Source organism: Mizuhopecten yessoensis, unplaced genomic scaffold (genome assembly GCF_002113885.1).
Source record: "Mizuhopecten yessoensis strain PY_sf001 unplaced genomic scaffold, ASM211388v2 scaffold11009, whole genome shotgun sequence".
NCBI classification, from domain to species: domain Eukaryota; kingdom Metazoa; phylum Mollusca; class Bivalvia; order Pectinida; family Pectinidae; genus Mizuhopecten; species Mizuhopecten yessoensis.
The window spans coordinates 465,749-487,411 of record NW_018408833.1 but is presented as its reverse complement, the minus strand read 5'-3'; the positions used below and the strand labels follow the sequence as shown (position 1 = coordinate 487,411).

Sequence of the window (21,663 nt, the reverse complement as noted above, 5' to 3'; positions counted from 1 at the left end):
TGATCAGGTCCAACACACACGTGCGATGAGGCTTGACCATGTCCAAAATACATGTGCGATGAAGCTTGACCAGGTCCAACACACACGATGAGGCTTGACCAGGTCCAACACACATGTGCGTCACATTGTGTGCATGGAACCCCACCTTCTTGTTATTCACTTATCAAAACATTTATGTTGTAGTCAGTGCGTTAGGATATAGGTTGTCACAATATTTTGGTCCCACACATTACATATGTTTGGCACCTACTGTCATTAACAGTGATATCTTTTCGGGACGCATTCTGGACATGGATGGGGTTTTATTTTTTCATTTGTCTTTGCATGACTTTTAATGTAGGAGATAGATACCACTTAACGGTTTAGATAATATGTCATAATAAACAGTTTAGATTATATGTCATAATATAGCTAACACATCTCGTATTCATAATTAATGGAGATATCAAGGAAAATATATAGATGACATATAGACCGACATCTTTATATGTAAATTCTAAGGTATCCTTATAGTGAACTTTCCATTTGAGGTTTTTGGAGCAGCATCATTTACCAAGTCTACCTAGCTGGCAAATTGGGTAGCAGCTCCTGCTGGGAATAAATCCAGCAAAAATGACATATCAGAATTAGTTGTGGATACGTTTGCTTTGTTTGAATTATAGTTGAATGTATAAATGAATTTTGGAGTTTAACAATGTATTGTAAGACAAGGGGTCACTGAGCGCTGACAATGCTGCTCACTGAGTATGGTAATGAGCAATTATCATGGGCACAGATTAGGGGGATGGATTCACAAACGGATCATTAAATTCAATTTAACCCCGGTAAAATTTCATTTGTGTTGTGGGGCAGGATGGTGCACACATGACAGCAGACTGGTCATACAGAGAACGCACAGGCACAATAACTTATCACTGCGTCCATTAGAGGCCAGACTTAACAATACAAAAATTGATTTAATCCATAAGGTAGCATTCATGTTTCTATAGGGTAAAAAAATAATCTGACAACAGGAGCTGAGGTGAGTTTTGTTGGAAGTCAGTGCTTGTTAAACACTGATAAACGAGACTTTTTGCTATTGACATCTGCACACAGAATTTGGGTATAATTTCAAATGTCTGGTTAGCTTAACAACATTTCATACAAAACATTAATCTTGATTATGTTGAAATCCTTGAAATTTAAAGATAAAACTGTATCTTTGGAGATTCAAAATGAATATTTTCTGACAGAAAACGAAAATAAAAATAAAATTTTCAATATATCTGAAAAAAGTAAGATATTGAATTTATTGTTAAAAACCAGTTAGACTATCCAGGCTGTGAACAATAGAGTCTTGGTCTTCAACAAAATTGTATGGCTTACATTGAAACAAGGTACATGTGTGATACATATCCTGCCCTGTGATGATTAATATGTGCCTAACTTAGATAGTTTTACCTGAGTTTAACCTTAAAATGAGCGAAGTTGGATTTGAAGGTCTGTGTTCTAAGAACTGCAGATATATTGAGGGAGTCTAGACTGACGATCGTCTTCACTCAAGATTGCTGTGTTATGGTTGACCCTGTAGAATATTTTTTTTCAGAGATAACCAGGTATGTTAAAATTTCTGAAAATAACGTTTTCCCAATCTCTGCTGGAGAAGAAATCTTGCAGGTATCAGAGATGATTCGAGCCTCAATCTCACCAAAGCTTCACCATAATTAGTCCCCTTTAGGCTGAGCATAAGCTTCAGTTTCTATGTTAGGTCTTCGAGAAACTAGGCTTGAGCTCAGTTTCAGGCAGACTTAAAATGTTGGTGATGATGTTTAGGCCTGGAACTATAACCACATTCAAAATCTGAAAAACTCCACAGCTAAAAGACTGTAAATTCAATTAGATTATGGAACATTAGTTTAAAAACATATTTTATTGCCAAGCAAATGGATTGGGCACAAGTTATCAAACTTATATTAAGCCCTTTCCTATGGAACATGTGTTAGCTGATGTAATGATGTGTGATTTATTGGATGTTAACAATACTTACATAGTGTAGGTATGCTAACAGCACCTAAATTCACTCCTTCACCACTACATATCTAAACTGGATTTGCCCAGACTTTGATTCGGTAAGGTTTAAGTGTGACTTTAGGGGTGAATGGGTCACCCTTTCAACAGGTGTATATGTATGTAATATTTCTGATACACAGGAAGCAGATCAATGATACCTCCTCCACCCATTAACACACTTTCATACAGTAAAAAAAATCTTTTGGATAATTTTTAGACCAGTTTTGAATGAAATATAATTAAAGGCGATGAATAGCCCTCCAGTGTGTTCAGCCACTGCTATAACTATCTGCCACGGAGTTTGACAACTCCGTCTGACCTCTTTATTAGGGCATCAGCTATTACAGACAGTTTGGTATATTATAGCTAGTGTAACTTGTGTTATACCAGTGTCCTATCACTAGACACACACTTGACTGTAAAACCGTGTCTAGAAATTCAGTTGTTACAGATTTCTTCTTCATGACACTCAGCTTTATTGTGTGAAGGACTTCTGACAGGAATTGGGCGTGTGTTATCTACATGTAGGTGAAATGATGACAAGGACACAGCCAGTGGATTAACATTGACATAGACTTTTACATTGACAACATAATAAAAGTATGTTTCAAGATTGCGAACTTTTTTTCAAGATTGCGAACTTTTTCTTTGACCTGGACATTGATCTATTCAAATTGCATGTATTTACTGCAGCTTTGACCTCTGCAGAGAGTCAATTTGTTCAATCTATATCTTGATTTTACAAAATTATGTAAATTTCCTGTGATACTGAGCTTTGCAGAATATTTACATTACCTGTTCCCTAGTGGTTGTACATTCCCTGTGACCTTGACCGTTCTAGAGCATATACATCTACTGTGACAAATAGTATTTCTGGTGCATTAATTGTATGTGTGACCTTGACCTTTTTAAAGTGTTGACATTAAACCCACCATTGACCATTCTGAGGTATTGACATTAAATGTGACCTTGACCTTTCCAGAGTGTATACATGGCCCACGCCCTGAAGAGGATTTCCTATGCAACATGTGACCCGGACCATTGTCAGTTTTCCTTCCTGGCCAGGGAACCCAAGGGACACATCAATCTCCAGTTCTGTCACGCCTTCGTTACCAGCTCCTCAGAGGAGGTAGGAATCTATCCTTTATTCCAGCGCTGTATATAACCAGCCCTGTATATAACCAGCCTTGTTCTATCACCAGGTAAGTTAGTAGGACAGGATAAAGATAAATATAAACTTTAGTTTTTTCAACAAGTATGAAACAAGGTTTTTCAATAATTCTTGTAACAACAGAGGTTGAGACATTGTATAGCAGGTAACCACTGTGTATTAAGCAGGGGTTGAGACAAACAGGGGTGGAGACATAACATAGCCGATTACTTTGTGTTGCAACTGTTGTCATACATGGAGCTCTTTCATAAGAAAACAAGGAAAAATAATTAAAACTTGAAATCAATGGATGATAATAAATGTGTTCGTATTTGTGTTTTCTCTGATCAGTAATATGAAGTTGTGTATGTTTGGTGGTTAACCAGACATTTACAGATGTTTGTGAAAGACGTATGGCGTGCAGAAATGAGCGACTATCTTGTGGATGGGGTACTTGAGTAGTCTGTGGCTATCATGTTTGTGGTGTTCATGTCAGTGTGGCTCTGGAGTCTGTGGCTATCATGTATGTGGTGTTCATGTCAGTGTGGCTCTGGAGTCTGTGGCTATCATGTATGTGGTGTTCATGTCAGTGTGGCTCTGGAGTCTGTGGCTATCATGTATGTGGTGTTCATGTCAGTGTGGCTCTGGAGTCTGTGGCTATCATGTATGTGGTGTTCATGTCAGTGTGGCTCTGGAGTCTGTGAGGATCGGACACATATGCACCGTATTGGTGATATTATCAACAAGTATTGATAAAAACTTGTCCCAAAACTGTCGGCTACGTATGACCTAAAATGACCCTGCTTTTTTGTCAATAACTGACTGCAGTGTGTGCGTGGGTCCTGCTGCAATACTATATGGTTTCCCTGGTGCTCTGTTGAGGGCGGGACAGCCTTCTGTAGAAAGTGAAATGAACAATATTTTGGTGCAAACCATAATAATGTTGAATACTGTTTAAGGGAGTATGCTTATAGCTTCAACTGACATGCATCTCCTTCCAAAAAGAGTTAATTTCACCCTAGAAAAGGGGTGAAATGTTGTTAACAATTTGTATTTTAGACTTGGGTATCGCTGACATAGTTAAGGGCAATATATGTAATGAAAATCACAGGTGGAGCATGTTGGATAGCATATATCCTTAAGGATACTGACCTTTAACTTTTCACACAGATCAAGGTCGCATGTGCAAGGTTTGAAATAAAGTTTGTGTGTGGTTGTTGTGCAGAGATCATTAGAATAAAACCCACTTGTTTTAGATCCATGTTGACAGAATATGTTCAGGAAGAAGAGCTCTTCTTGATAGTGGTCTGTAACCATGAATTTGTATTTTGTCCCTTGATGTAGCTCTTCTGTAAAAAAGAAATAAACAAGCCAGTCGTATGTTGTGTTTTCATTTGCTATAAAAGAGCACAAATTACATTATATAATGTGTAATGGCAAGACTCTTTCATAGTAAGGTAAATGTGTTGTTCAGATGTTTTAATATATATCTTACTGGAGCTGGTTCTTATTTCTATTATAAATGGCTGACAATATCACCAAGGTGATTGTAACTGCATCACGCTATAATGGTGATATATATCCACACAGCAGTTTTAAAGATCTGCAGAATTTTATAGAGTAGGTTTCATCTTCTCCATTGTTATTGATGATTTCAGGGGGAAAAAATCTGTGTTTATGTTCTGCATTGATCAGAATATTTTTCCGGTGCAGTTTCAATTTAAAAGAGAAAAAAAATATAAATTTGTCATGTTTCCAAGCCCTATATATCAATATGTTTGGATGATACACAGACCCAGCCTCTGTATTATTTACAGTCCTATCAATAACTGATGACTGTAGGATGTGTGCAAACGATCTGGAGCTGCAACAAACGCTGACACTGGGTTGCAAGAGGGACGAACCAGAATCTTGATCAGTTTAAAAAAGTTATAAATTCCAAGGTCTTTGTGCTTGTTTTCTGCTCACTGCAATTGCTAGTTATAATGAAAAGTTCTACTTTTATAAATCACTGTTTTCCATGCTCTCCGTGGACGCCCAGAGTCTGGGACACCCGGGCCCAGAATGCCTGTATAGCTCATTACACGGCAGAGCTCCCCTATGTCTTAGTTACCATTTAATTCAATGCATCTCCCATGTTTACTGCTTTTGAAGAAACACACAGCTATAGTACATTTCTATTTGTACCAGTAGTTGTTTGTCCCTTGTGATTGAGTTTTGCCAAATTTCATTATTTGTTCCCGTCATTTTAAAGACAATCTCCATCTCACTGCATGATCTAATGTATCTGAGTTAGCCTCACAAAGCTGCTGATGTAATGTTCTGAAATGTTGCTTTGCAAGAGGGCCAGACTTTTCTAACAGACATCATTATCTTAGACTTCACTTACCGTATTTCAGCGTTTTAATTGATTCTTTCAGAAAAGGAATAAGTATTGGGTATATATGGAATCATTGATTAGTTGGATATAATAGGTTTGTTTTTTGTTCCTTTTTTGTGTTAGAAATAAACCTCAAACAAAATTGAACTAAGTACATGATTCTGTGCATTTTCAAAAAATTGCAGTGTGTGATTAGTTTGTCTCTGGGATTGATCACAAGTGTCACAGTTCATGTGGTAAGACATCCATCCAAACGAAACCTCGGACCAGAAGTAGGATACAAGCCTTATACTTTAAGATAAATGATATCTTACACAATATTCTTGTGAATTATGTCAGAGTAATCTCCCTTTTATGTCAATTTTAACACTGTTTTAAGCCCTAAAAGCTTTGAAATTTAACATTACATAATAACTCAGAATTACACAAGTTTTATATGTTCCTGCATTCTTCTGGTACTTTGAAATCTTTTATTATCCTTTTCCAAATTATTTTTCATGAAAATTAATAATTTACTAATTGTCTAGTATGGAACTCTCTAGAATTGAAGATATCACTGAAATGTATAGGTACCTTACATCCTTAATTCAAGTTCTGATTAAGTCCTGTTTAGATAACAGGTCAGAATTGTTACCAATACACGTAACTATATAAGGTAACGGGTAATGTGTCAGAATAGGTAACAGTTTAGAGGTTAAAATGTTCAACTGTCAAACTCGTTATAGGTAGTATGAAATTTACAATTCACTCAAGAGAAACTTGGACTGAGTTCTTACAGGTCGCAGGTGCTGATTCACAGTTTTTAAAACAGAATGATGCACATGTTTCCAATGAAAGCAAAAGAATTTGAAACAAGATTTTTGCACATAAAGTTTGTTGTTCAAAGTAAGAAAAGAAAAAAATCTAATGGGGTGCACAAGTTAGGCACATTAGATAATATAATGATTCATTAAATTACAAAACTTTTAAAAAATATTTATTTGAACATTATTTTAGCATTGAATCCATCAATGTTACTGGCATGATTCCCTATATGATTGAAATTTTATCCATATTTGCTGTGTATTTGTTCCCCTTGGCAACAGATCTAGAATGGCACCGTTTTGAATTAAAAATCTTAAATTACAATATAATGTTCAGTGATGATTATAAGAAGGTTGACATGGGTGACTTCCTGTGCAAGTTTAGGTAATGTTTGTCAAGCTTGTTACAGCGTGGACATTTGATTGAGTGACAGGGTGAGATCATCCTCCTCCACACTACCTATCACTGATGGCCCCTGGCTACCTGTACTACCTGTGGTACCTGGTCATTTGTCATTAGTACAGGTATGATGCCATTGGAACAGGTGTCTGATTAGAATTTGGCAGATGTACTACAAGTCTCTGAGGACCACTTACATGTTTCCCTGGCCAAAGGTTCCCTTATATATGTGCAGTATCAAATGGTATGTAATCTCTGAAAACCTGTTTCATGATGTCACAGTGTCAGCCTTCTACCTACATGTACACATACTCAACTGTTTATTTTTACAGTTATCTTTAGAAAAATACTTCTTTTGAAAGTATTGCAATACAAGTTTTGGTACCAGATGATTTGTCAAAGAATCAAACGGAATTTTGTGGGCTGTCAATTACAGATAGTCAGTAGAGTAGAGCAAATTTCCAATGTCCATTATCAAATCAATTGATAAAACCTTTCTGAACTGAATATATGAAAGAGTTGACGATGTTGTAATTAGGATAATTTTGGGTTTTACGCTGACCTGGAGGTCGTTGTCAGGGGATACTGGGAGTGGATGTAGACATGCTCGACCAGCTGACAGTGAGGAAGCCTCAGTCATGTTAAATGTCTGTAATTTGTCACAAGTGTGCTCACTTAACTACAAGTACCAGTATACTTCATACCACTGCTGTCACTTTGATGTTACAGCTGCAGGTTGTGACAGGGTTACATCTGAGGTCAGCAGATTTTGACCTTGACTTACAGTGACCCCTTGTTTTACAATAAGTTTTAAGTTTGTATAGGTCAGTATCTGAGGTTGCCAAACTTTGACCTTGATTTACACTGACCCTTTGTTTTACCATCAGTGTCATGTGTGAAATGTAGGTCAATGTGTAGTATTTTGGGGGTGAAGCACTTAACTGAGTTCAGACACCACCACCTCAAATCCTGTCCCCTTCCTGTCTAAGATGGATGTCTGATCGCAAGTCAGATATATTTATCAAACAGCTTTAACAAAACCCATATTTCTTCAGAAATATCGGAAAGATGGGATTAATGATAACATTTCCTTGAAAAGTTTTAGAGAGACATACTTATCCTAGTTTTTGTTGAAAAGCACTTAATTCATAATGTATAGAGTAAATGCACTAGTTGATCTATACTGTCACACATAGTTAACTCATTCACCCCTGAACACACATTGGAACTCTTCCAATTCATAAGTTGGAATAGTTCATTATGAATGCACCCTCTCTATGGAGGGTGCTGTAATGATCAATCTACCCTCTCTATGGAGGGTGCTGTAATGATCAATTTGCCCTCTCTATGGAGGGTGCTATAATGATCAATTTGCCCTCTCTGCTGTAATGATAAATTTGCCCTTTCTATGGAGGGTGCTGTAATGATCAATTTGCCCTCTCTATGGAAGGTGCTGTAATGATCAATTTGCCCTTTCTATGGAGAGTGCTGTAATGATTAATTTGCTCTCTATGGAGGGTGCTGTAATGATCAATTTGTCCTCTGTATGGAGGGTGCTGTAATGATCAATTTGTCCTCTGTATGGAGGGTGATGTAATGATCAATTTGCCCTTTCTATGGAGAGTGCTGTAATGATCAATTTGCCCTCTCTATGGAGGGTGATGTAATGATCAATTTGCCCTCTCTATGGAGAGTGCTGTAATGATCAATTTGTCCTCTGTATGGAGGGTGATGTAATGATCAATTTGCCCTCTGTATGGAGGGTGATGTAATGATCAATTTGCCCTTTCTATGGAGAGTGCTGTAATGCTCCATTTGCCCTCTCTATGGAGAGTGCTGTAATGATCAATTTGCCCTCTCTATGGAAGGTGCTGTAATGATCAATTTGCCCTTTCTATGGAGAGTGCTGTAATGATCAATTTGTCCTCTGTATGGAGGGTGCTGTAATGATCAATTTGCCCTTTCTATGGAGAGTGCTGTAATGATCAATTTGTCCTCTGTATTGAGAGTGCTGTTATGATCAATTTGTCCTCTGTATGGAGGGTGCTGTAATGATCAATTTGCCCTTTCTATGGAGAGAGCTGTAATGATCAATTTGTCCTCTGTATTGAGAGTGCTGTTATGATCAATTTGTCCTCTATATGGAGGGTGCTGTAATGATCAATTTGCCCTTTCTATGGATAGTGCTGTAATGATCAATTTGTCCTCTGTATTGAGAGTGCTGTTATGATCAATTTGTCCTCTATATGGAGGGTGCTGTAATGATCAATTTGTCCTCTGTAGGGAGTGTGCTGTAATGATCAATTTGCCCTCTCTATGGAGGGTGATGTAATGATCAATTTTTCCTCTGTATGGAGGGTGCTGAAATTATCAATTTGACCTTTCTATGGAGAGTGCTGTAATGATCAATTTGCTCTCTATGGAGGGTGCTGTAATGATCAATTTGTCCTCTATATGGAGGGTGCTGTAATGATCAATTTGCCCTCTGTATGGAGGGTGCTGTAATGATCAATTTTTCCTTTCTATGGAGAGTGCTGTAAGGATCACTTTGCCCTCTCTATGGAGGGTGCTGTAATGATCAATTTGTCCTCTATATGGAGGGTGCTGTAATGATCAATTTGCCCTCTCTATGGAGGGTGCTTTAATGATCAATTTGTCCTCTGTATGGAGGGTGATGTAATGATCAATTTGCCCTTTCTATGGAGAGAGCTGTAATGATCAATTTGTCCTCTGTATTGAGAGTGCTGTTATGATCAATTTGTCCTCTATATGGAGGGTGCTGTAATGATCAATTTGTCCTCTGTAGGGAGTGTGCTGTAATGATCAATTTGCCCTCTCTATGGAAGGTGCTGTAATTATCATTTTGTCCTTTCTATGGAGAGTGCTGTAATGATCAATTTGTCTTCTGTATGGAGGGTGCTGTAATGATCAATTTGTCCTCTGTATGGAGGGTGCTGTAATTATCAATTTGACCTTTCTATGGAGAGTGCTGTAATGATCAATTTGCCCTCTCTATGGAAGGTGCTGTAATTATCAATTTGCCCTCTCTATTGAGGGTGCTATAATGATAAATTTGACCTCTCTATGGGGGGTGAAAAACATTGAAGTTAAACTGCAGCCAACATTTCCCAGAACACATTATTCTATCAAAATCATTATTGTACAATGAATACATTCGGTATACTGAGACTTTTTCTCTACAGATCAATGTTTGTCCCAACTTTGCTTTCTATGGTGAAGGTGAACTTATCATTATAGTGAACATTAATAAACGATACACTATACACTGAAATTAGATATGAAGGGCAAAATTACTAATTAACACTGGGCAAAAAATTATTTCATGGACGAAGGGTGAATTAAAGTTCCCAGTATAGAGTAGTTTGTGGTAAATGACCTCAACACTTGACATGTCTGGATACTTACCTGAGTTCTACCTGTCAGGTGTGATAAGGGGTAGATTAATATTTTCTTAAGGAGCTATACCAATACCTCTATGTCTTACATGTCTGTACTTACATACATGTAGGTATGTACTTTTAAGAAAATAAAATCCTTCAACATTACTCACAGTGATAATTTATTTACAGGTAATTATTCATGTTTGCATGCAAAAAAATAACCATCGCCTTGCTTTACCATAAGTCTATCTCTGTTTAGAGAAGATAACCCCTGTTCTACCATAAGATTATTCTCCCGGGGATTTGCAGGAGATTGAGTTATGCTTTCCTTGTATAGAAATATATTTATTAAAACATTTACAGTAAATGCCTGCTGAAGTGCATGTTTCCTGTAAAGTACATTTGCTACTTGATACAACAGTGATGTAATCGAGGGTGCATGGTCCTGGGATTTTCCATAATCATACACTTATAGACCTGTATCTGTGGTTGATGATTTCTGATAATGACCTCAGTTAAGTTATCATATAGCCCAAGGTCACTACACTTGAGTTGACATCACCTGTACACAAACTAGTTGTAACAGGATTGGTTGTCACCAGCAATGATGACACCACTTATTTACCTTACAACAATACATCATAACACAATGATCACTCAATCCATCTCCCCTGTAATAGATCCCTAACCTGTCAATCACTCTCAGTGGTGTAATGATGTGGTGATCAATGAGGTTGTCCACTGTTTGATTTGTGCAGACTGTTTTACTCTGATATTACCTGTATGTGTTTTGTGTGAACAAATAAATAAAAGACTAAAGAGATTGTCTTCAGGCACTAATACAATGCTAATGTAAAGATCAAGGTCTTGTTTACCTTTACTGTTTACCTAAGGTCAAGGTTTTGTATACATCTTCCTGCATTGTTAATCTATGGTCAGTATGTGCACTGTCTTTACTCAGTTAAGGTCTTATTATATATATATATATAATTATTTGCACCTGTCTATTCAAGGTAGAGATTTGTTTTACTTGCACACCTTTTCATGGTCAAGGTCTTGTCCACCTGACTGTCTGTTTAATAACAACATTTTGTTTACCTGCACTGTCTATCTAAAGTCATGGTCTTGTACAACTACACTTCAACTGTCTTTTCAAGGTCAAGGTCTTGTTTACATGTACTTGCACTGTTGTTCCAAGGTCAAGGTCTTGTTTACATAAGGTCTTGTTTACATGTACTTGCATGCACTGTCGTTCCAAGGTCAAGGTCTTGTTTACATGTTCTTACACTGTCGTTCCAAGGTCAAGGTCTTGTTTACATGTACTTGCACTGTTGTTCCAAGGTCAAGGTCTTGTTTACATGTACTTGCACTGCCGTTCCAAGGTCAAGGTCTTGTTTACTTGCACTGTCCTTCCAAGGTCAAGGTCATGTTTACTTGCACTGTCTATCCTAGGTCAAGGTTTTGTATACTAATGCACTGACTATTCAAGTTCAAGGTGTAATATGTATGTCTTGCATACTTCTTGCATTATTTATCCAGCAATGTGCTGCTTATTTTGTCCTCATTATTTTTACCTAGACTGTCTTGGTGTAGGTCTAGGATGTCAGTGTAAATCTGTTTGGTCTGCTATTGGTATGATCACAGCAGGTAGGACACACTGTTCCAGACAGATGACGACTTGGCGGCTGGCCGTAGTTGGCCCTGTTGATAATTTTTCCTACTAATGACAGGTTATAGGTATTCTGTATTGTTGTTTGATTAGGCAATTACTTAGGGTGTGCAGCATGCCGGGGCTGTGTCTGTGGGAGGAAGTACATATGTTCAGTGTAAGAGGAGCGATGGCTGTGACAGATGCTGCGATTCCTGGCACCATCGGAGTACAGACAGCCTCAGTGACAAGCAATCTATGTAGCAGATGTTAAACCATCTCTCTGGGTCGGAGGTTATTCGGGTCTAAGGTGGAACATTCCTACACAGCTGGAGAATTCAGTAGGCAAATACCGCAAAGGAGGGCTCCAAAATATCTACCAATAGGAACAAAACCTATCAGAACAACCAATCGGTTATAATAAATACAGAGAATTCTGACGGACAAAAAGTTTCTGACAGTAAAAAAGTTTCTTCTTAATCTTCCTAAGTGTAGAACTTCATGACAATAAGTGTAAACAGTCTACCAGATGTTTCACTAGTATCGAATCAAATGAAAACATTTATGTTACACCTTCATATGAGACCTGCTCTAGGTTTTGTGTATTCCTACAGGGTATCACTGTCAAAGTTAGGTCTAGCCCTCATGGTCATTGAAATACTGAAATTTAAAAATTCCTACAAGCTGCTCATGAAATAGCTATATTTGCATTTAAATGATCAATAACTACTAGATGTAAACCTATTTGATTCATTATATTGATAACAATTGTGTGTTATTGCTGTAGGAGCTTCAGGTAGACTTTGATATATAGGTATATATGGCTTGGTAGGCTTTATATGAAGTATTCATTCACCAATATCATGGTCTGGGTAACGATAAATTAAACTTTTTTATTTTATGTTGACATTTCAATGATTGATTTAAATGTTTTTCTCAACACAAATTAACTTCTTGAAATATTTACACCAGAAGTTGATACGATTTTGAAAAACTATACTCAGCTTGTCACTTCTATGTTATCACTTTTTTGAAATATCCCCCATGAGCAGGAAAGCACCTGCTCCACATCAAGGGGAAAGAGGAGATAACTCTTGACTTATGTCATTAATCCCACTAGTAAATAGCTTTATGGTGTAGAAGTAGTTAAATATCTCTGATTTACTGACAGACAGATTACTTGTGTATGACTTTTGTGTACTTTAACAATACACTTTCATTTTGTCTCTATTATATTTTTAGTTGTAGTAAATTTAATATAGAGAAAAAATACACTTCATATGATCTCTTCATATAAGTTACAGTATTTTAAGAAAAAAAACTAAGCGTTTTATCTCGACAATCTCCCTTTGTGGGTCTTAACAGGTGATATACCTTTCCCTATAGACAACTCTATGAAATAGAAGACATAGATATTTTCTGAATGAATGAGTTTACAAAGCACCTGTCACCATGTAATGATCGTCCAATAGAAGTCGTCCTGATAGCTGTCTGGTGATATGGACCAAAGGTTCCACTCCATACAGATGTGCAAATCTTACTGTTAATCTGTCTGTTTATCTGTCAATGGAGAGTGTGATCATTGTAGTGGCTGTCAGTGTACATATGAGAAGACCAAGGGCTAAATTAGTACTTGACTATGGATTTAGCACAGTTTGGGAGATAAGAGTGATACTTCTGGTCAAGGTTTGAGAATGGACAGGTAAGAATGATTATTGTGGTCAAGTTAATGTGTTAAGGATATATGCTACCTTACACATTATACTTTTTATTTGTGCTGGAGTTATATCCCTTATAATACTTTGATAAGTGTATTATTAAGAAACTTTTAAGAATTCAGATTTAGCATAGTGTTTTCGATATATTCATTCTTTTTCACTTTATTGACATGTCATCATTTGTACCTTTCAAATGTGTCCACAATTTATGTGTACCTTGCGGATGTGTCATCAATTCTTGTGTAACTTGTAGATGTGCATCAATTATTGTGTACCATGTAGAAGTGTCATCAGTTTTTGTGACTCTTAAAAATGTGTCATTAATGAAGTAACAAAGTCTTAATTACTATTCACGATACATACTAATAGCATGGAAAGGAGAAAGATAATAAAGAAGAGATGCAAAACTTTCTCTGTGACATGAAAACAATATTTGGACTTGATTTGTTGGTGTTCTCTGAGTGACAATTAATGTATTGGCACTGTGGCTGACAACAAAAGGTCAGAGTAGAAACAGTCATGTTCAGTAGGATCTAAGGTGAATGGTCATGGCCTTAGGAGAGTTTGATGTACTTGCTATCTAGCTAGAAGGTTGCTTTGTGAGTATGGCTTTCCGGCACTGTTTGCTATGATTACAGTGTAGGCAGTACATATCTCTAGAAATATGAAAGATTTATGTCTTGTTTAGAGAAAATTACTAGTATGATAATGCTGGCATTTTCTTTTTACATATTTAGACAAAAACAAAAGAAATCATAAGTGAGATCCTGTCGATGAAGACTTGATACAGAAGTTAAGGTTATATTTGACCTCAATCCTGGTAAAAGGCTATAAAAGGTCAATAACACAGGTACACCAACCTTTGTATACGTCCTCAGATGACAATGCAACTTCCCTTTTGACCTGTATCACAGTGTAGCAGAACTGGACTGGGTCAATAGGCCGTGTATTTCTCTTTCTCTTGTTACATTAGCATCTTTGTCCAGTGTGCATGTGTCAACAGTTTGACTTTTATCTGTTCTATAACTCCTAGAAACACCATGCTTAGTATATGTAGTATGTGAAGTTTAGTGTCCTTTTACTAGAGCGGGATTGTGAATTGTTTCACAATACTTTTCCTTGCTTGGAACTTGGAATACTCCAAAATTTCAAGGAATACTTGTTATCATTAGTTTTTCATGATTGTATGTGTATCAATCGTGTGTACGTAGAACAATATGGTGTGTGGAGACCCTGTAAAGACTTACCAGACATTTTACATACAAAGAGACAACTAGGGTACGGTAATAGACTATTTACAAGACTGGGTTGAGCGTGGGCATTGTAAATGTTCCTATAGATAAAACATATTAGCCTGGGTTTTAGCAGACATTCAATTTCCTTCTGTGGTTTAAATCAATGCCTGGTGCTGCCACCTAGGGACAAGATGGACCCTGATCTCGTCTCCCGGAGCACGCGACCATCATCCGTCTCCAATTGGTATATGGCCGTGATCTCTTCGTAGCCCACAGTGGGTACTCCTGACATAGATGCCTGTTCGGGAGTAAATAGGGTGTGCAATTTGTAGCCTATGGCAATCATGTGAAGTACGATTTGTTATACGAAAATCTCAATATAGCATGGACCCTCTGTCTGCTTCAGGGTCGATAACGACAATTACAGTTTTAGAACTTGTTGTTACTGACATGTCTGGGTTATGTTGAATACTTCTATTGGGCTGCCAACAATATCACATGCTTAAAATTATTTATGGGTCTGATTTCTAGGAATATCAAGTATTGCTGAAGTTTTTGTTTTGTTTGAAATGTTGCCATCGTGAATACAAACAAATCTTTTCTCTGATACGAAGCATATAGTGTTTCCTAACAATTTGTGGATGAAGTTGTGTACATCTTTAGCCGCTGATATCGTCTGTTACTGGTGTATTAAAGTTTGCTGTCATGGTCCTGTTGCTGTCACAGAAAGGACTTTGTTAACGTTGCTGTAATACATGTACACCTGTAACTGTACAGGTTCCTGTGATCAGGGAATTTATGTGGTAAGATGAGATATATTGTTTGACAAATGTGAACTTTCTCTATGAGGTGTAGATGACATTAGATTTACATATTATTTTGTGGAAGGTTTGCTTTGGGACAATCAATGGTGACCACATATATAGCTCTGGTGGTATAGGTAGCTCTGGTGGTATAGATAGCTCTGGTGGTATAGATAGCTCTGGTGGTATATATAGCTCTGGTGGCATAGATAGGTATAGATAGCTCTGGTGGTATAGATAGTATAGATAGCTCTGGTGGTATAGATAGGTATAGATAGCTCTGGTGGTATAGATAGCTCTGGTGGCATAGATAGGTATAGATAGCTCTGGTGGTATAGAAAGCTCTGGTGGTATAGATAGCTCTGGTGGTATAGATAGCTCTGGTGGCATAGATAGCTCTGGTGGTATAGATAGCTCTGGTGGCATAGATAGCTCTGGTGGTATAGGTAGCGCTGGTGGTATAGATAGCTCTGGTGGTATAGAAAGCTCTGGTGGTATAGGTAGCTCTGGTGGTATAGGTAGCTCTGGTGGTATAGAAAGCTTTGGTGGTATAGATAGCTCTGGTGGTATAGATAGCTCTGGTGGTATAGAAAGCTCTGGTGGTATAGATAGCTCTGGTGGTATAGAAAGATCTGGTGGTATAGATAGCTCTGGTGGTATATATAGCTCTGGTGGTATAGATAGCTCTGGTGGTATAGAAAGCTCTGGTGGTATAGATAGGTATAGATAGCTCTGGTCGTATAGACAGGTATCGAAACCTCTTGTGGTATAGATAGCTCTGGTTGTATAGAAAGCTCTGGTGGTATAGAAAGCTCTGGTGGTATAGATTGGTATAAATAGCTCTGGTGGTATAGATAGGTATAGAAAGCTCTGGTGGTATAGATGGGTATAAATAGCTCTGGTGGTATAGATAGGTATAAATAGCTCTGGTGGTATAGATAGGTATATATAGCTCTGGTGGTATATATAGCTCTGGTGGTATAGATAGCTCTAGTGGTATAGATAGTTCTGGTGGCATAGATAGCTCTGGTGGTATAGATAGCTCTGGTGGTATAGAAAGCTCTGGTGGTATAGATACCTCTGGTGGTATATATAGGTATAGATAGCTCTGGTGGTATAGATAGGTATAGATAGCTCTGGTGGTATAGATAGCTCTGGTGGTATAGATAGCTCTGGTGGCATAGATAGGTATAGATAGCTCTGGTGGTATAGATAGGAATAGATAGCTCTGGTGGTATAGATAGCTCTGGTGGCATAGATAGGTATAGATAGCTCTGGTGGTATAGATAGCTCTGGTGGCATAGATAGCTCTGGGGGCATAGATAGCTCTGGAGGTATAGAAAGCTCTGGTGGTATAGATAGCTCTGGTGGTATAGATAGGTAAAGATAGCTCTGGTGGCATAGATAGCTCTGGTGGTATAGATAGCTCTGGTGGCATAGATAGGTATAGATAGCTCTGGTGGGATAGATACAGCTCTGGTGGTATAGATAGCTCTGGTGGTATAGATAGGTATAGAGAGCTCTGGTGGTATAGATAGGTATAGATAGCTCTGGTGGTATAGAGACAGCTCTGGTGGTATAGATAGCTCTGGTGGTATATATAGCTCTGGTCGTATAGATAGCTCTGGTGGTATAGATAGCTCTGGTGTTATAGATAGGTAAAGATAGCTCTGGTGGCATAGATAGCTCTGGTGGTATAGATAGCTCTGGTGGCATAGATAGGTATAGATAGCTCTGGTGGTATAGATAGGAATAGATAGCTCTGGTGGTATAGATAGCTCTGGTGGCATAAATAGCTCTGGTGGTATAGAAAGCTCTGGTGGTATAGATAGGTATAAATAGCTCTGGTGGTATAGATAGGTATATATAGCTCCGGTGGTATAGATAGCTCTGGTGGTATAGATAGCTCCGGTGGCATAGATAGCTCTGGTGGTATAGATAGCTCTGGTGGCATAGATAGGTATAGATAGCTCTGGTGGTATAGATAGCTCTAGTGGTATATATAGCTCTGGTGGGATAGATAGCTCTGGTGGTATAGATAGCTCTGGTGGCATAGATAGGTATAGATAGCTCTGGTGGTATAGATAGGAATAGATAGCTCTGGTGGTATAGATAGCTCTGGTGGCATAGATAGGTATAGATAGCTCTGGTGGTATAGATAGCTCTAGTGGTATATATAGCTCTGGTGGGATAGATAGCTCTGGTGGTATAGAAAGCTCTGGTGGTATAGAAAGCTCTGGTGGTATAGATAGCTCTGGTGGTCGAGTGTCCATCTGAATTTTCGTGGTTTTGGGTACGAATCCTACTCTAGCCCAGTGTTCTGTACTGTTGTATATATATACAGTTGTCCCATTTGTTGTAGAGTAGGTGCTGACTAAATGTTATTTGGATCAGAAGGTCAATGTATCAACCTGGCAGTCTGTCTAGACAGAGGATAGTGATCAGCCTCTAAGTCTGTGTACAGTTATAGCTTTGGTTATCTCTATATTTATTGATATGCTGTCAGGGTGTATGTTATCAAAGAAAATGCAACAGCCTGGCCTGGACTTTGAGCTTGGTATATTCAAACTCAAAACACTTTAACCAATTGAGGTGCGGTATTGCTAAAAGGACCAAGATACGTATGTGGCTTTTTATTAGGTCACCTGAGCTTTAGCTCAAGTGACCTATTGCTATCCGTTTTCGTCCTTATTTCAAACTTAAAGTCAAGTTCTGCTGGGCCGATTGAACTGAAAGTTGGTAGGAATGATCAGCTCGTGGTCCTGACAAAGTGTTTTTATTTTTCAGGTCAATCAGAAATCCAATAGGGCCGCTACGGCCGCCATTTTGAAAAACTATTTCAAACTTAAAGTCAAGTTCTGCTAGACCGATTGAACTGAAACTTTGTAGGAATGATCGACTTATGGTCCTGACAAAGTGTTGTTATTTTACGGGTCAATCAGAAATCCAATATGGCTGACACGGCCGCCATTTTGAAAATACCTATTTCAAACTTAAAGTAAAGTTCTACCTGGCCGATTGAACTGGAACTTTGTACGAATGATCGACTCATGGTCCTGACAAAGTGTTGTTATTTTTCGGGTCGATCAGAAATCCAATATGGCCGCCACAGCCGTCATTTTGATAAACTATTTCAAACTTAAAGTAAAGTTCTACCTGGCCGATTGAACTGGAACTTTGTAGGAATGATCGAATCATGGTCCTGACAAAGTGTTGTTATTTTTCGGGTCAGTCAGAAATACAATTTGGCTGCCATGGCCGCTATTTTGTAAATTCCTATTTCAAACTTAAAAACAAGTTCTAATAGGCCGATCTCACTGAAAATCGGTCTATGAATGATCAGCTCATGGTCCTGACAAAGTTAAGTTAACGTTATACTTAACTATTTTTTACTCAAATTGGTACATATTTCAACAACAAAAATAAATCCTGTAGGACTCAGGTGACCGTTAAGGCCCATGGGCCTCTTGTTGATGTTGTTCTAGATCCTGAACATGTTTTCAAGGTGAAAAATTAGGGTTCTATAGTGCCAAAGTGGTAAAAATTAAAGTGCATGTGTCACAGTATTTTTATTTATTTACTTTATCATAGCAATGTATCATTGTGTATCAGGGTAACTGTATCTTTTTACAGATATATATCACAATACAAGTGATAAGAGGATTATAAGTAAACGTATGAGCTTTAAGAAGTTGTCAACACAGCCCAAGGTGATAACTAACACGATAATCACATGTCGTGGGAATACACCACCAAATTTGCCCCTACCAATATTGAATATGAGATTATATCTTATCCAACATCACCCAAATATTTCAAGACAAAGATTTTCTCTGTATTAGGAATAACTGTATTTTCATGAATTGACTAAATTAATTTGTGCTGGCGTCAGGTTGTTATCTCTTGTCTATATATCTTGGTGTTGTATTAAAACTGAAACACATTAATACAAAACACAGTTTGCGAATGTTTAAGCATTGGTAGAGGTATATTGATGTTTTGTCTGAGTCCGCTGTGTCAGTAGTCTGTGGTAGGAAATACTGGTTCATTATGAAGGGGAGCACATTTCCATGTCACTTCCTATTGACTCATTCACCCCTGAACTTTCATCATGAACTATTCCAACCTTTGAATTGGAATAGTTTAAATGTGGCTTCAGGGATGAATGAGCTAACTACTTGTCATACTTCTATTGAACAAGAACCATTAACCTCATGACCGGCTTAATCAAATATTTATTGTTTTTTTTTTTATTTAAAAAATATATATTATCAGAGTGTGATCATTTTGAATTCCTTGACATTTATAAAAAAAATAATATGGAAATACAATTAGATCTCATTATTTGCAAGGTGTTTAAATTGAAAGACTTTGTTTTAGTACATTATTGCAAGAACTAGAATACATTAAGTGCTAGGGTGTCATTCAGAGATAAAATGTGTTTAATTGATTCTACCCTAACAACAAGCAATTTTCAAATTTTAAAAGTGATCTCTTCAAAATTAAATTTGAAATTTGGAGTTATCTGAACAAAAGCAAAAGTTTGTTAATTAACTAACACATCAAATAAATGTTTTAAAGTGATAGTATTTTTCGGTATCTTTAGTGGTGTTTAGGTATTTAGATGATTGGCTTTCTCAGTATTGTATGTTGTATAGGTAATCTCTAGTTCCCCGTGTTGAGAATTTCATGGGGATGTCTACACGTGAACATGCTTATGAATTAAATTAAACAGTTACAAATTTACCTAGGTTGGGTGTGTGACCTAAGGAAAGAGATCAATCGTCTTTATAATACAGACTTTGTTGATCTATACGAATCGCCTGGAGCATTTAGCACGTAGGACTTAATCTTCAATGATTTCTGTTTACTTGTAAAATCCAATTTTAGAAAAGAAAAAATAGAAATTGTTACAATTGATCTGATACTATGATGTCTACTTGTGTAGACCTGAATATGGAGTCTATAAACAGAAGTACAAAGACTGACCTTTACAAACCTTCCTCTGACCTTACAACTACCGCGGTCATATTCTCATTACACAGGCTTACCCCGTCAAATTAAAACTAGCCACTTATTATGTCAAGTACCTATTATAGGTGCTGGCCGAACAAATCAATTATAGGAGTAGTTCTTTTGGTCAGTAGCTGGTCATTTTATGATGGACCCTTTAATGCCTTAAGTGGTCAATCTGGAATGATAGCTGGATAGAGGTAAGCAAGGCTGTGTTGTCCACTCACCTCACGTTTATGTATTGGTGTGAAATCTTTATATATGGGACTATACCCTGTGTGACCACTTTCCACAAAGATATTATCTCCCTTAAATGTGATTAACTAAATATTCCCCATCAAAGCTTATCTTCCTCTAATCCCCCCTTCTACATAAATTCTTTCTTTCTTTCCACTGATTGAAAAAAATAATTATTCATCCCATATTATCCCTTTGAAAGTTTCTATCCTTGTACACAGAGTTGTATATATATTTGTTATATTTTCTTTATAATTTCTGCTTGTATGATACAGTTTAAAACAACAAAATGTATTTAAGAGGAATGTGAACAATTAAGGTTTGTGAAAATGATTTCCCCCAACGCAAGATGAAGGTTAGATGATCAAGGGATTGGATTGGGGGGGGGGGAAGGAAGAAGGGATCTTACCCCTTTCAACTTTCAGGATGTTGATACTTACATTTATTCACCAAATCATCATGGAACTATAACTGGTTATTGTGTCTTTATTAATTTCATGTTCCATCATAAATATAGTTAAATAAATTTTGATTGATCAGCTGACATTGAAAATGTCAATGTGGGGAGGAGACTTTTGGAAGGGGAGATAATCTTATTTATCTATCATTGGAATTTAGGAATGTGGTGAAAGACTGAGTCTGTTGATCTAGCTGGTAGTTAGATTTAACCTGTGTATCTTAGAATTTAAAGTTAATTAAAATGAATTAAAACATATTATATGTGTTGATAAATTGTGTGTTTTATATAAAATTTTGTTCTTTTGATGCTTGACTGTTATAAGGGATAACGTTAGAATGTCTAGGTATCATATATTGTAAAACATCT

At 37.3% G+C, this 21,663-nt stretch overlaps 1 protein-coding gene across 2 annotated transcripts in view; it reads left to right on the top strand.

Annotated features, from left to right (window-relative positions):
• LOC110464564 overlaps positions 1-21,663 on the top strand; it is a 133,565-nt gene that overhangs the window by 46,050 nt on the left and 65,852 nt on the right. For both annotated transcript variants that reach the window (XM_021519837.1, XM_021519836.1), the window contains exon 4: positions 3,032-3,178. In XM_021519837.1, the coding sequence (XP_021375512.1) occupies positions 3,032-3,178 (147 nt within the window). The remainder of the gene's footprint in view (positions 1-3,031; positions 3,179-21,663) is intronic.